The following is a 14,217-nucleotide window of genomic DNA, read 5'->3' on the forward strand; positions in this document are numbered from 1 at the left end:
TCCTCTGCCTTCAGCTCAGGTCATGATCTCAGGGTCCTGGGATTGAGCCCCACAACAGGCTCTCTGCTCGGCAGGGAGCCTGCTTCCCACCCCCCGCCCCCGCCTGCCTCTCTGCCTGCTTGTGATCTCTGTCTATCAAATAAATAAGTAAAAATCTTAAAATAAATAAAATAAAATAAAAGTAGGATTCCGTTGGATAATATGTACAACATGCCTAATATACACACAGGCTCATATATACATACATACGTTGCAAACATTCAGACTTATTTTTGTTATTCTTTTCCAAGAAGGGAGAGGCAAATTCTCTTTAAAACTCAAGGCAAAAGCAATAAAACATGAACAAAGTGGGTACTAAAAATTGGTGAGTTGATGTAAAGGAGACTCGCACCTTTTAAAAAGGCCCTCAAACAACTCACACAATACACTCCCAGTAGAATTTCTCCTATGTCTTGCTACTGCCAATCATGAAAATCTCAGGCAAAAAGACACAGCCAGACACAGAGGGCCTAGGCTGGTGACCCTAACAGTGACATCCTTCTCAAGAGTCTGTCTGCCTCACTGCAAATCTGACACTGTATGAAAGGTCAAGGGAAGAAATATCTTTTATTACATAAATCGAATAATACATAAATTAGTTTTCCAATCTACACTATCCCGGGGAAGCAAGCAAAACCACTTCTGCTGATTTCAGCCTCAAAAAGAAAGTACTATTGGGCTAGGGTCTGAGTCATCAATTCAAAACCAACAACGCCTGCCCCACCCTGGAAAGAAGGCACTACGCAACCTTCTATAGCACAGTCTCGAGCATCCAACACTCAGTCCCTACCCCAGTCTTCCAGAAGTCCCCACCGCCGACGCATGTCCAGGCACTGGGCGCACCCAGTCCCACCCCAGGCTTTGACCCAGGGTCAGGTACCCCCAAACCAGGTCCATACTCTAGTCCCTCATGCCCCAACTCAGGGTTCTACGCCCGTCCGACACCGGCACTCACCCGGGCGGTGACCTTATACACCGTGTAGCCCCTTGGATGTCGCTGAGGCTCGGTGACAGTGTAGAAACGGGCCAGGTCGGCACCTCGCTCCCGGGGAGAGGTCATCCTCCCGCCGCCTCTGCCGCCGCCGCTGGCCGGGGACCATCAGGGCAACCCGGCGCCGCCGCGGTCCGGGCTCCCCAAACAGCGGCGAAGCGGAGAGGGGGCGGTGTCTCCACGGCGGCCGGTCCCTGCGGGCTCTGCTTCCGGTTCGGCAGAGAAGCTTCCGGGTCAGGCCGCTTCCGGCGTCCTGGGGGAAGGAAGACTCCACGCTAAAAGCTGACCCCCAGCCCGGCTTGGGCCTGGCAAGGGGACCAGGATCAAGTGGTCGCACCGCCGCTGTCGTCACTGCGGAAGCTGAGACTTCTCCACTAAGTCTCTGTGCGTTAGCTCCGACACCTTCTAGATGTTATGAGCGCTGTTAGAGCCAGGACACAACAGGTGAGACCTTGGCGCTCCACACCCTCGCCCAGCCCTGCCCCGCTCGTGTACAAACTTAGATGGAGCCCTAAAGGGATGGAGGGATAGCCCAGACTAGCATCATATTTCCTTCTTCGCCCACGGCCTTTCACTTTAAATATCCACAGCACCATCTGAACTCTGGCAGACGTAACCCTTCCTTCTTTCTAAGACAAATCCCGTCCACCTGCGCACTTGTCTTTCAACCTCCACGACAGCCCTCAGCCCTGTATCAATCTTAAAATTCATCCCCTCGGATTCTAAAAGCTGGAAGTTGCGTCTAACTGGGGGGGAAGAAAAATCACACGATCTCTGAAAGCTACTACGAAGAGATAGTTTCCCGTTCAGTTGGTTGCTGTCCAGTGTTTGGCAATGCCTTTACCTTTCTTGATCAGGATTTTCTCATTCCCCTTAACATTCGTTCCAAGTCTTTGCCAATCTCCTCAGTTCTCAGTTCCTCTTAGTGTGTTTCCCGCCTTTCTTGGAGGGGAAGGAGGAAGGAGCTTTTAGTACAAACACTTTAATCTCACATTTCTATTCTGTTAAGAGATGTGGACATATCCCTTCCTCACTTTTTAAGACTAATCACTCTGCCTGTGTGCTGAAACCCATCCCCTTTTGCAGACCTAAGGACATTGTTCCATCAGTGACATCTAAACTCTGCTTTCAGGGGCGCCTGGGTGGCTCAGTGGGTTAAAGCCTCTGCCTTTCGCTCAGGTCATGATCCTAGGGTCCTGGGATTGAGCCCCGCATTGGGCTCTCTGCTTGGCAGAGAGCCTACTTCCTCCTCTCTCTCTCTCTATGCCTGCCTCTCTCCCTACTTGTGATCTCTATCTGTCAAATAAATAAATAAAATCTTTAAAAAAAAAATAAAAAATAAACTCTGCTTTCAGTACCTTTAATCTCTTCCTCACCACTGACTCCTTCTTCCCAACCTGCATATGCCTCAATCTATTGATCACTCATTTATTAAACCTGAATTCACATACTTTGTGCCAGACATTATGCTAATTAGGCACTGGAGTTACAGAGTCCCTGCTGTCAAGTCCTACCTAGTAGGAAAAAACAATAATTAAAACATATTGTTTTAAGTACCATGACAAATGAATTTATGGAGTGCTGTAGACTACATTATATTCAGAATGGAGGGTTTTCTCCTAAAGGGGAAACTGTGGTTGAATCTTGAAAGAGAAATAGGAATCACTAGGCTGAGATAAGGGTAAAGGACATCATCACATTTGCCTTTTTTCCTCCTTTCTTTCTCCTTCTCCTCATTGTCAAGATTGTCTAAGCTGTTTTTAAAATAATCTGCCTCGGGGGCACTTGGGTGACTCAGTTGATTAAGGGTTTAACCTCAGCTCAGGTCATGATCTCAGGGTCCTGGGATCAAGCCCTGCATCAGGTTCTGCACTCAGCGGGGAATCTGCTTGTCCCTCTCCCTTTGCCCCATCCCCTGCTTATGCTCTCTCTCTCAAATAAATATATAAGAAATGTTTTTTAAAGATAAATAATCTGCATCAGTATTTACACATTTATACATTTATGAAAGTCACACATCTATTACCATACTAACTTCAGTCTGCCTTCACTACTATACTCCTACTATGAAACTACTTTGAAAAAAATTTCTAATGATGAGTATTTTCAGAATTCGAACATTTCTGGCCATTTCAACCTTTTCAAAACTCCTTTATGTCCTTAGTATATGAGTCAGCATTCTCCTTACTTTTTCTTTTACGCTCTGAATCATTCACTCCTTCTTAGTCTCCTTTGCTGATTTCTCCTCCTTTTAGGAAGATTTAGTATTCCTTCCGTTTGGGATTTTGCCTTTGATCCTTTGTTCTTTATTCCCATTGACTTAGAAATCTATATTCATAGGCATATCTCTCTTCTAGGATTTGATGCATATTACCTACATCTTTATCGGTATGTTCAGTTACCCCTGAAAACAGAACAGATTAAAATCCAAACTTTTAGTTTCCTCATAAGCCTCTTCCTATCACAATGACTGATTTTATTCTCCACTTAGTTACATTAGCGAAGTGTCTGGGACTCATGCTTAGCAACTCTCTCTCCCACTTTTTCCGAATTTGTTTGATTCAGCAAATGCCACTGGTTAAAGCTAAAAAAATGGAACAAGATATCCCATGAGCACTACTCATAAGACTTAACAAGATACAGTAACAAAAGAAGAGACAAAACTTAATAAAAAGAATTCAGTTAATCAAGAAGGTATAACAATTTTAAATGTGCATGTGCCTAATAACAACTTAAAAATGTAAAAAACAAAAACCATTGTTCTGTCTGTTCTAAACTAATTAATAAAACAAGTAGACAAATAAATTAGTAAGGATGTAGAAGACCTGAAAAGCTCTATCAACCAACTCCACCTGATTGATATTTATAGAACACCCCACTGAATAGTGGCAGAACATATTTGTTTCAAATGTACAAAAGACATTCACAAAATCAGAACATATCCTGGGCTATAAAATAAATGTTGCAAATTTTAAAGACCATTATAAATCATATGTGCTCTTTGGCCTCTGGAAATTAAATAAAAGTTAGTAACAGAAATTACCTGTAAAATTGATGAATTCTTAGAAAGTAAATAACATAATTCTAAAAACCCAAGGGTTAAAACCCATGACAACAGACATTTAAAAATATTTGGAATTGAATGAAAATTGGAATATAACATACCAGAAATTTGTGGGACACAGCTAAAACAGTGCTTAGAGGTAAATGTATAGCTTTTAAAGGCCTGTAGTAAAAAAGAAGGTCATGAATCTATGATCTAAGTTTCCACCTTAAGAAATTTTAAAAAGATGATAAATAACCCCAAAAATAGCATAAGGAAGAAAAAAAATAGAGAAAAAGAACTGTAAAATAGAAAAGAGAAAAGCAGTGGAGAACAATCAAAAAACCAAAATCTGATTCTTTGGAAAAAGTCTAGAAAATTTATAAACTTCTAGCCAAAGGGCTCAAGAAAAAAGAAAAACAGGTGTCTCAATCAGTTAGGCATCTGCCTTCAGCGTAGGTGATGATTCCCAGGGTTCTGGCATCTAGCCCCACATCAGACTCTGCTCAGTGGGGAGCCTGCTTCTCCTTCTCCCTCTGTCCGCAGCTCCCCCTGCGTGTGCTCTCTCTCTCTCTTTCTCTGTCATATAAGTAAAAATCTTTTAAAAAGAGAAAAGAAAAAACAAATTATAGGTGTCAAGAATAAAAAATATATCACAGCATATCCTGTTGTCATTAAAAGGAAAATGATTTCCTTGAACATCTGTATACTAATAAATTTGATGACTTATGTGAAATGAATAAATTTATTAAAAGACACAAACTACTAAAGTTCATTAAAAAATAAAAAGAGAACTTAACTAGCCATTTCTCTGTCAAAGAACTTGAATTCTTCATTCAAAACAAAGAAAACTCCAAGGCAGTGTCACTTCAGTGGTGAATTCTACTAAGTATTTAAGGAAAAGAGAATATCAGTTCTACCAAAACTCATCCAAAAGTAGAATAGGAAACATTTACCACTTATTTTGTGAAGTTGGCTTTATCCTGAAACAAAAGCATTTCAAAAAAGAATACTATGGGGCACCTGGGAGGCTCAGTCAGTTAAGCGTCTGCCTTCAGCTCAGGTAATGATCCCATTGCCCTGGGATCAAGTCCTGCCATCAGGCTCCTTGCTTGGCAGGGATCCTGCTTCTCCCTCTACTTGCTATTCCCCCTGCTGTGTTCTCTCTCTGACAAATGGATAAATAAAATCTTTAAAAAAAAAAAATTAGGGGGCACCTGGGTGGCTCAGTGGGTTAAAGCCTCTGCCTTCGGGTCAGGTCATGATCCCAGGGTCCTGGGATCGAGTCCCGCATCGGGCTCTCTGCTCAGCGAGGAGCCTGCTTCCCTCTCTCTCTCTGTCTGATTCTCTGCTTACTTGTGATCTCTGTCTGTCAAATAAATAAAATCTTAAAAAAAAAAAATTAAGGTATATAGTTTCAAAAGGAAGAAATAAATTTGCCTTCATTTACACAGGTCATGATCACTTACATAGAAAATCCTGAGGAACCAACAACTAATAGAACTGAGTAAATTTAACAAAATCACAGGATTCAAAATAAATATAGAAAAAGTCATTTATTTCTCTATTATAGCAACAAAGTTGGAAAACTAGAATTAAAAGCAAAACCTGTGGGGTGCCTGTGAGAGGGGGAACTCAGTCATTAAAGCATCTGTGTTCGGCTCGGGTCATGGTCCCAGGGTCCTGGTATTGAGCCCTGCATCGGGCTCTCTGCTTGGCAGGGAGCCTGCTTCCTCCTCTCTCTCTGCCTGCCTATCTTCCTACTTGTGATCTCTGTCAAATAAATAAATAAAATCTTAAAAAAAAAAAAAAAAGGAAAAGAATTACACCAGTACATTACAGTCAAATGATCTTCAAAAAGAATTCTAAAACCATTCAGTGGTTTGGGAGGTGGAGGGGGATGGGATGGTGGAGGGTGATAGTCCTTTCAACAAGTGGTGTTGGAAAAGTGATAGCCACATGAAAAAATTAATCTGGACTCCAACCTAACACTATATACCAAAAGTAACTCAAAATGTATCAAAGACTTAAATGTCAGAACTGAAACTGTAAAACTCTTGGAAGGACACATAGGTGTGTACCTTTGTGACATTGGATTAGGAAATGGTTTCTTAGCTATGACACTAAAGCACAAGCAACCAAACTAAAATAAATTTTATCAAAATTAAATGTTTTGTGCATCAAAGGACACTATGAAGAAAACCCCGCAGAGTACCCACAGAATGGGAGGAATTATATGCAAATCATTTATCTGAGAGAGTCTAGTATCCAGAATAATCCAACTCAATAATAAAGAACAAATAACCCCATTTAAAAGTAAACAGAGGATCTGAATACGTATTTCTCCAAATTAGATATACAGATCACCAATAAGCATATGAAATGATGCATCATTAATCATTAGAGAATGCATATCAAAACCACAATCAGATAAAACTTCACACCCACTAGGATCAGTGATATGAACAGAATTGCCCCCCCATCCATATGTTGAAGTGATAACTGTATTTGGAGGAAGGGCCTAAAAATGTGGCAATTAAGGTCAATTGAGATCATGGGTAGATCCTAATTTAATATGACTCATGTTTTCATATGAAGAGATTAAGACCACACAGAGGAGGGGCGCCTTGGTGGTACAGTCAGTTGAGTATCCCACTCTTGGTTTCAGCTCAGGTCATGATCTCAGGGTCATGGGATTCAACCCCATTTCAGGCTCTGTACTCAGATGGAGTCTACTTGGGCCTTTCAGCCATAAAAAGGAATGAAGTACTGATACTACAATATGGATGGACCTTAAAAACATTATGCAATGTGAAAGAAGCCAGACAGAAAGATCTAAATATTACATGATTTCATTTATATAAAGTGTCCAGAATAGAAAAATCCATGAAGGCAGGAAATTAGTGTTAACAGGGGATAGAGGGAGAAAAGGGATGAGAAAGCTGGGAGGTATGGGTTTTCTTTTAGGGGTGATGGAAATGTCCTGGAATCAGTGGTGTTGATTACACAACCTTGCAGATAGTCTAAAAACCACTGAATTACATACTTTAAATGGGTAAAATGGTGAATTTTATGTGATATGAATTTTATCTTAATTCTTTTTAAAAACTACATTGAGATACTGCCTTACAACTAAAACAATGGCTAAAATTCCTAAGACTGATGCTCCCCAGTGTTGTCAGGGCAGGAGCAATTGAGACTTTCATAGATTGCCGCTGGGAATTCAAAATGATACAGTCATGTTGGAAACCAATTTGGCAGTTTCTTAAAAAGTTGAACATGCACTTACTATACATATCGCAGCAATCTCACCCCTAGGTATTTTACCCAAGAGAAATGAATACATATATCCATATGAAGACCTATTATATTTATAGCAGCTTTATTTATATTAGCCCCCAAATGGAAACAACTCAAATGTCCACCTAACAGATGGTTGTCCCAGAATAACTTAAGGTAAAAATACTGATTGATAATAGATGTTTCATTCCTGGATATATACCCAAGAAAAGTGAGTGGGTATATCCAGTAAAAAAAAAAAAACAAACAAACAAACAAACAAAAAACACACACACATAAGGTAAGTTTGTAGATTATTCAGAAGGTCCCGAAATTTGCCAGAACCCAAGTGTTGATTATCGTTAAAATGAATAAGTTAAATGTGGTGTAAAGACATGCCATGAAATTTATAAAGCAGTTAGAAAGAATGAACTCTTGCTACATGCGTCAACAAGGATGAATGTACACACATAATATTGAGCAAAACAAACCGGACATTAGAGTACATACCCTATGGTTCCATTCATACAAAACCTAAGAACAACTAAAACTATTCGATGGTGACAGAAGTCAGAATAGTGGCTATCCACAGAGGGTGAAGTTGGGGGGATGAAAGATGATGCATATTCCGGAGAAGCACATGAAAGACTCTTCTGGGACACTGGAAATTTCATGATCTGGTTAGCAGTTCCATAAGTGTTTACAGGAAAACATTTATCAAGCTGAACATTTAAGAGTTAAGTACTTTGTGTGTATGTTGTACCCAATTAGTAAGTTTCTTAAATCTTCAAAGAAATAAAAACTACCCTGGTTTTCCTACCTCCCTCCCAATTCATCCTTCATAGTCCCATTAAAATTATCCATTTTAAAAGAATATGTCATTCTTCTATAAAACCTCAGTGGGTCTTATTACCATGATTTTTCTGTCATGATTTTTGGATCCATCATGTCCGGTCCCTGCTCACCTGTTATCTCATTTCTCTGGGTTTCAGCCAAACCCTTTGCAATTTCATACCTTCAGATCTTCCAGCCAGCTCTCTCTTTTTGAAACTCCCACCTCCTACCACCTCCAACCAACCTTCAGGAATCAGCTCACACGAGGACTAATATCTCCCTGAAGCCCTCTTTCAAAGCCCCTATTTCCTTTTCAAGGAGAATTAGGTGCTCTTTCCTCTCTGCTACCACATCTCTATTCCCCATCTCTACTACCACACCTATTACAGAGTAGTGATATGTCGTTTAGGCTAATTTAAGGCTGACATGTTTTTGTTCCACTACACTGTGAGCTCCGTAAAGGCAGCGGCTCTTCTTCTTTCGTATTAGTGTCTTTAGTATCTATTGCGGTGCCTGAAAGATTAAGAGGTATTTGCTAAATGCATGAACTCCAAAACTCTAAAGATTTTTTTTCCTGCCAAGCCAATTAAAATATGTTAAGTTACACTTACTTGGTTTTCTTCTTTGCCAAAGTCATAAACAAATAACTACTGATTTGAGCTTCTGAGTGGATGAAAGAACAAATGTATCCATATTAAGCTCAGTCAAAAGCAAAGAAACTTGAGGGTTTGGTAAACTTTTACTTCCCTGTCACAGAATTTTCTTCAATTTTGAGGAGATTTTTCAAAATATTGTAATAACTCAAAGAGTCCCTTAAATCTTTTTTTGACATTCATGATCTCCGATTTCCCAGTCTTAAGGTAACTGCTTATGAACTAAAAATACATTAAAGAAAGTTAATACCTACCTTACACTTTGATGTTAGCCTTCACGAAAGACGCCTCTTAACCAAATGTCTAGTTTTGCCATGGGCGGAGTCAAAATACTTGGTAAAGTCATCACCAAATAGCCATTGATTTATTCATTATTTAGACAAACAAAAAACATGGTTCATCTCCCCAAATAGGTATCAAACAACCACAAAATGCGTTTTTACTCTTTCTTATGTGCAGCTTTCTCATGCTTTCCTCTAACGCTCCATTGCTCTGTCCTTCCATTCTTCTCTGTGTCCAAAGAACCCCATCTGAGGTCTACTCTTACTCCTTAACACCTTCCCAGAAACACAACTCTAGGAGCTCTAAAACCAACTAAACCAGGCATCATGATCAGTTGTCAGAGATGAGCTCGATTCTATAACATCCACAAATACCTGCACTATAGGGACTCACAAATCTATAAAACCCCCATTCAGAACTGAGAGATGGGAATAAGAAAAGGTTTTGGGGTAGAGAGGAGAGAAAGGCTAACCTGAATTTCATATCCTGACTACCAAATTCCTATAATTGTACCTCTGTTTTAAAATTCTGGACATCAAGAGTCCTTAATTTCATCAGCTGGTACATTAGGAAAGAAGCAAGTTCTAGCAAGGGCTGGGTCTCTAATGTTTTCATCAAAGACGACTGCAGAACATACACTCAGGGAAGATTCCATCAGCTTTCCAGACTAATTTCCTTATTATAAGACCATTATTTAAATCTTCCCTATTTCAATTAAATCTTTAGTTTATCACCACTCTGGCTGTAACATTAGGTTGGAAAAATAAGAAACAGTATGAAAGAAAAGAAAGGAAACATTCCACAACCATAAAGAACTAGGAAACCACTGCACCAGACTACAAGGTTCTGCAGGGGAAAGAACTCTGTCACCATGACAACCTGGGATATTTTTATTGAGAGAGCTGATAGGCTATACAGAGACATTTTTTTCAGAATTTGGAGGTTGAGAATGATGTATAAGAACATGTGTGGGAGTTGAGAGACCTTTCAAATTTAGATTTTTATCATTTTTTTAAGTTTTTCCTTGCAAATCCACATGTTGCCAAATCTTGTTTTTTAAGGGCAAACAGGTACAAGTCCTTTTTACAACCCATATTTATATATAAATGTTATATACCTGTATGTATGTGTAACTTCGCTAGTTAGGAAGTTTTCGTTAACAAAGGATACAAACTTTCTTAACAAGCAGGAGAAATTTACATCAATTAATACCTCAAAATAGATTATTATACATTAGCATACCCATCCTCGGCTTAAAAATCTGAAGTATCAGGTGGATATTTCTCTCTCTTTTTTTTTTTTAGGATTTATTTATTTATTTATTTATTTGAGTAGGGGGAGTGCGCCCATACATGCAGACAACCTGGGGAATGGGGAGAGAGAATCCTCAAGCAGATGCCTGCTGAGCACAGAGCCTGACTCAGGGCTCAATCCCAGGACCCAGAGATCATGAGCTGAGCTAAAATTCAAGAGTTGGATGAGCCATCCAGGTGTCCCTCAGATGGATATTTCTATTACCTATTAAATCACACTACTTTACTTTTCATTTGACTTTGTAACATTTTTATCTTCTATTTTTAATTTCCTTCATACTATTTCCCAAAACGTCTGTATAAAGTTCCATTATATGTGTTTTATCACTCAGTATATGCTAGTTTGCTTAACCGAGTTTGTTCACGTTTATTTTGCCTACAAAGTTGATGTAAAATGAAAAAAAAATTTTCTACCTCTCTGTCTTATAACAGATACTTCACAGCTACCATTTATTTAAGCTTCACAATATTTCATAGGCATTATTATCCCCATTTCAGAAGTGAAATAACTGTTATCAAGGAGATAATATATTTGGTAATTCCACAGCTGGGAGGTGTCAGGGTCTGTGTTAAAACCCAGATCTATTTGACTCTTTGAGAGTCTTCCCATTTCCTATGTGACATTGAGTCTCAGTGTCCTCAGAATTCCTGAGGCACAGACTTTGCACTTATAAACAAATTGTTTCTGGACCATGATGCAATATATAATGCAATATAATGCAGTATATTTGTATATCCAGCTAAGATACCTTCCAAATTCTGCACTGAAGACATCCTCTGCTCCAAACACATAGTAATGAGACATAAAATATAAAAAGAGAAATTAAGAAACAAACAAAAAACCATGATCATGCTCAGAACCAATATAAACCTCTCTGAGGCCCAGAACACCAAAGCTGAAGCCTGCTGGCCTCCCGACCTGAAATTTTGTCCTAGTGGGAACAGGGATCAAAAGTCCTCACAAGGAAGTGAAGAGATAGTTTCAGGTTCAATGCTAAAACTAGGGGCTTCTTTAACCATGAAAAGGGTTGAAAAAGGCTGCAGTAACTGCTTCCAGAGCCATTGCTTAGGGAGGCAAGAGAAAGGTGCCACAGAGCCACATCTAAGACCTGGGCCAAGCTGTCCACTAGTTCAGCGACTGGATCTGCAATATCTCTTAGCAGCATAGCCAGACAAGACTAAGCCAGCAATAAAAGACCTGATTCTAGTCTGGGAGTCCCTTGGGGGGAAATGGAGGCAACTAAGAGTTAACAAAGGGCAAGAAAGGAAAAACAAATTTCCTATTCAGGTTATCTGCATGTCAAAATTCCAAAACACAAGAAGAAATTCATATTCATAAGAGTGATCAATGAGATTAAAAGAGAGGAGATAAATTCATTCCAGATGAAATGGACATATGAGAATGATCTGAAAATGAGTTTTAAATAAGCATGTTTAGTATTCTCGGAGAAAGTTAAAAGAAAAAAATACAAAGAATTACAAAAGCAAGGAGAAATCAAAAAGGTTGATGTGGAAAAGCATGTACTAGAAATCCTGGAAATAACAAAATATAGTCATTGAAATAAATACCCAACAGACAAAATACATTCTTGAGTGGTCTCAGTTGAAGAAAAAATTTAGTAAATTAATAGAACTGAGGATTCACCCAGATTTCAGCATAGAGAGAAATGATGAAAAGAAGAAAAGGAGGCAGACAGGAGGAGTGGTTAAGAGTAGTCAGAAGGCAAAAGAATTAAAGAGGCTTTAATAGTGATCTACAGGAATTCCAGAAAAAGATAATAGAGGAAATGGTGGAAAAACAAAATTCACAGAGATAATGGGGTCAGCATTTCTGAATCAAACAAAGAAATTAATCTTCAGAATGAAAAGTACACAGAGAATACCAATCAGAAAAAAAACAAAAACAATTCCATATATAGAAAGTAGATCTTTTTAGGGGAACCTGGGTGGCTCAGTTGGTTAAGCCACTGCCTTTGGCTCAGGTTGTGATCCCAGAGTGCTGGGATCGAGTCCGGGATCCAGTTCCACATCAGGCTCCCAGCTCCGCGGGGAGTCTTCTCCCTCTGACCTTCTCCCCTCTCATACTCTCACTCTCTCAAATAAATAAATAAAATCTTAAAAAAAAATAGATCTTTTTAAAAATTTTTTTTATTTAAATTCAATTTAATTAATGAATACTGTATTATTAGTTTCAGAGGTAGAATTTAGTGGTTCATCAGTTGGGGGCAACATCCAGTGCTCATTACTTCAAGTGCCCTCTATAATCCCCATGGGGATGTTGATTCCCCCTGTCCTCTGGAAACAAGTTGAAGGCCTTCTCTAGATGTGTCAAAGTAAAATGTTTCTGTCTCGGTCTGTTCTAGACTGTTCTTCTGTCTCCTGGCTCTGCCTTGTTGGCTGATCGAATCTGGATGTCCCAGAACAGACACTGAAATGGTCACTTTCCTGCCCAAGGATTTGAAAAACAATTTTCAAATAATTCTAAGTCTCTCTGCTGTTGTTCAAAATGTGTACTTTTAGTATTATTTTTCTCTTCTGCCACATTTCTATAGCTCTGGTCATCTCCATTTCTAGTTGCACGTTCCTTAATCACTTCAGGAGCTTCACTGCACCTCTGTTGTACTCTGAAAAGTGCTTCCACGAGTGGCTAACTCCTCAGGAGAGACACTCTCTGACTTCACGCCACCGCTTCTCTCCGTTCTCCTCTCTGCTCCAAATTCAGCCTTGGCAGTTTCAGTGGCAGAGAGAGACAGTCTTTTTTTTTTTTTTTTTTTTTTTAAGATTTTATTTATTTATTTGACAGAGAGAGAGACACAGCGAAAGAGCGAACACAAGCAGGGGGAGTGGAAGAGGGAGAAGCAGGCTTCCAGCCAAGCAGGAAGCCGGATGTGAGGCTCCATGCCCTGTGCTACAGGTGGAAGCCTAAGGACTGAGCCACCCAGGTGCCCCAAGAGAGAGGCAGTCTTACCGACTTTAGTTTTGGGCAGGAAGAACAAGATCAAGAGTAAACACAGAAATGCAAAAACTCACCAGTCTGGATATTAAAGAGTTGTGCCCTTTCCCACAGAGAATGCTTGAGAGTTCCCATATCATAGAAATGTGGGATTTCAAGCACTTCCAGTATCTTTTAAACATCAGTCCCTCTGGATGAGGTTTATTAACTCACACTTTTTGCCGTATTTGCTATTCTCATCCTAGCCCACTCAATTCAAGATCCTGAGCTCTTTTTTTTTAAGATTTTATTTATTTATTTGACAGAGATCACAAGTAGGCAGAGAGGCAAGCAGAGAGAAGTTTTTTGGGGGGGGGGGGGCAGGCTCTCTGCTGAGCAGAGAGCCCAATGCAGGGCTCGATGCGGGGCTCGATCCCAGGACCCTGAGATCGTGACCTGAGCCAAAGGCAGAGGCGTTAACCCACTGAGCCACCCAGGGGCCCCAAGATCCTGAACTCTTAAGCAGTCCCCTGAGTAGCAAATGAATATCTGTATGCTTGTCCAAAAAATTTGGTTTCCCTTCAGTACAGACCTTGGAGCCCGAGTTTTTCTTGACTATCCTTCTTCACTGCCTCAGTCCTTGGTTATCTGTGCAATTATGGTGAGATCGTATTTTGAAACATCAATCAGTGTCCACCCATATCGTGTTATCATTGAACTATTCAAAGGAAGAAATCACCTGCTCACTAGAGATTGACCTTAATTGTGTAAACTTTGATTCTTAAAACATTTCTGATTAGCTTATATAAAATAATATATTATTTTATATGCATCACAATTAAAGTATTTCT

General features: G+C 39.7%; 2 protein-coding genes across 7 annotated transcripts in view; one reads left to right on the forward strand and one right to left on the reverse strand.

The window, feature by feature from the left end:
* The window catches only part of RPS6KC1 (ribosomal protein S6 kinase C1), a 171,823-nt gene extending 170,572 nt beyond the window's left edge, over nt 1-1,251 (reverse strand). For 3 of the 6 annotated variants that reach the window (XM_045983238.1, XM_045983236.1, XM_045983237.1), the window contains exon 1: nt 995-1,250. In XM_045983238.1, the coding sequence (XP_045839194.1) occupies nt 995-1,099 (105 nt within the window). In that variant the 5' untranslated portion in view covers nt 1,100-1,250. Of the gene's footprint in view, nt 1-994 lie in introns of all 6 variants that reach the window. The other 3 variants (XM_045983240.1, XM_045983234.1, XM_045983235.1) reach the window with 3 other exon arrangements.
* Nucleotides 1,252-1,291: 40 nt separating this feature from the next.
* The window catches only part of ANGEL2 (angel homolog 2), a 33,734-nt gene continuing 20,808 nt past the window's right edge, over nt 1,292-14,217 (forward strand). Inside the window, exon 1 of the mRNA XM_045983245.1 lies at nt 1,292-1,474. The gene's annotated coding sequence lies outside the window, so the exon portion shown is untranslated. The remainder of the gene's footprint in view (nt 1,475-14,217) is intronic.

Source organism: Meles meles, chromosome 17, assembly GCF_922984935.1.
Source record: "Meles meles chromosome 17, mMelMel3.1 paternal haplotype, whole genome shotgun sequence".
Classification (NCBI taxonomy): domain Eukaryota; kingdom Metazoa; phylum Chordata; class Mammalia; order Carnivora; family Mustelidae; genus Meles; species Meles meles.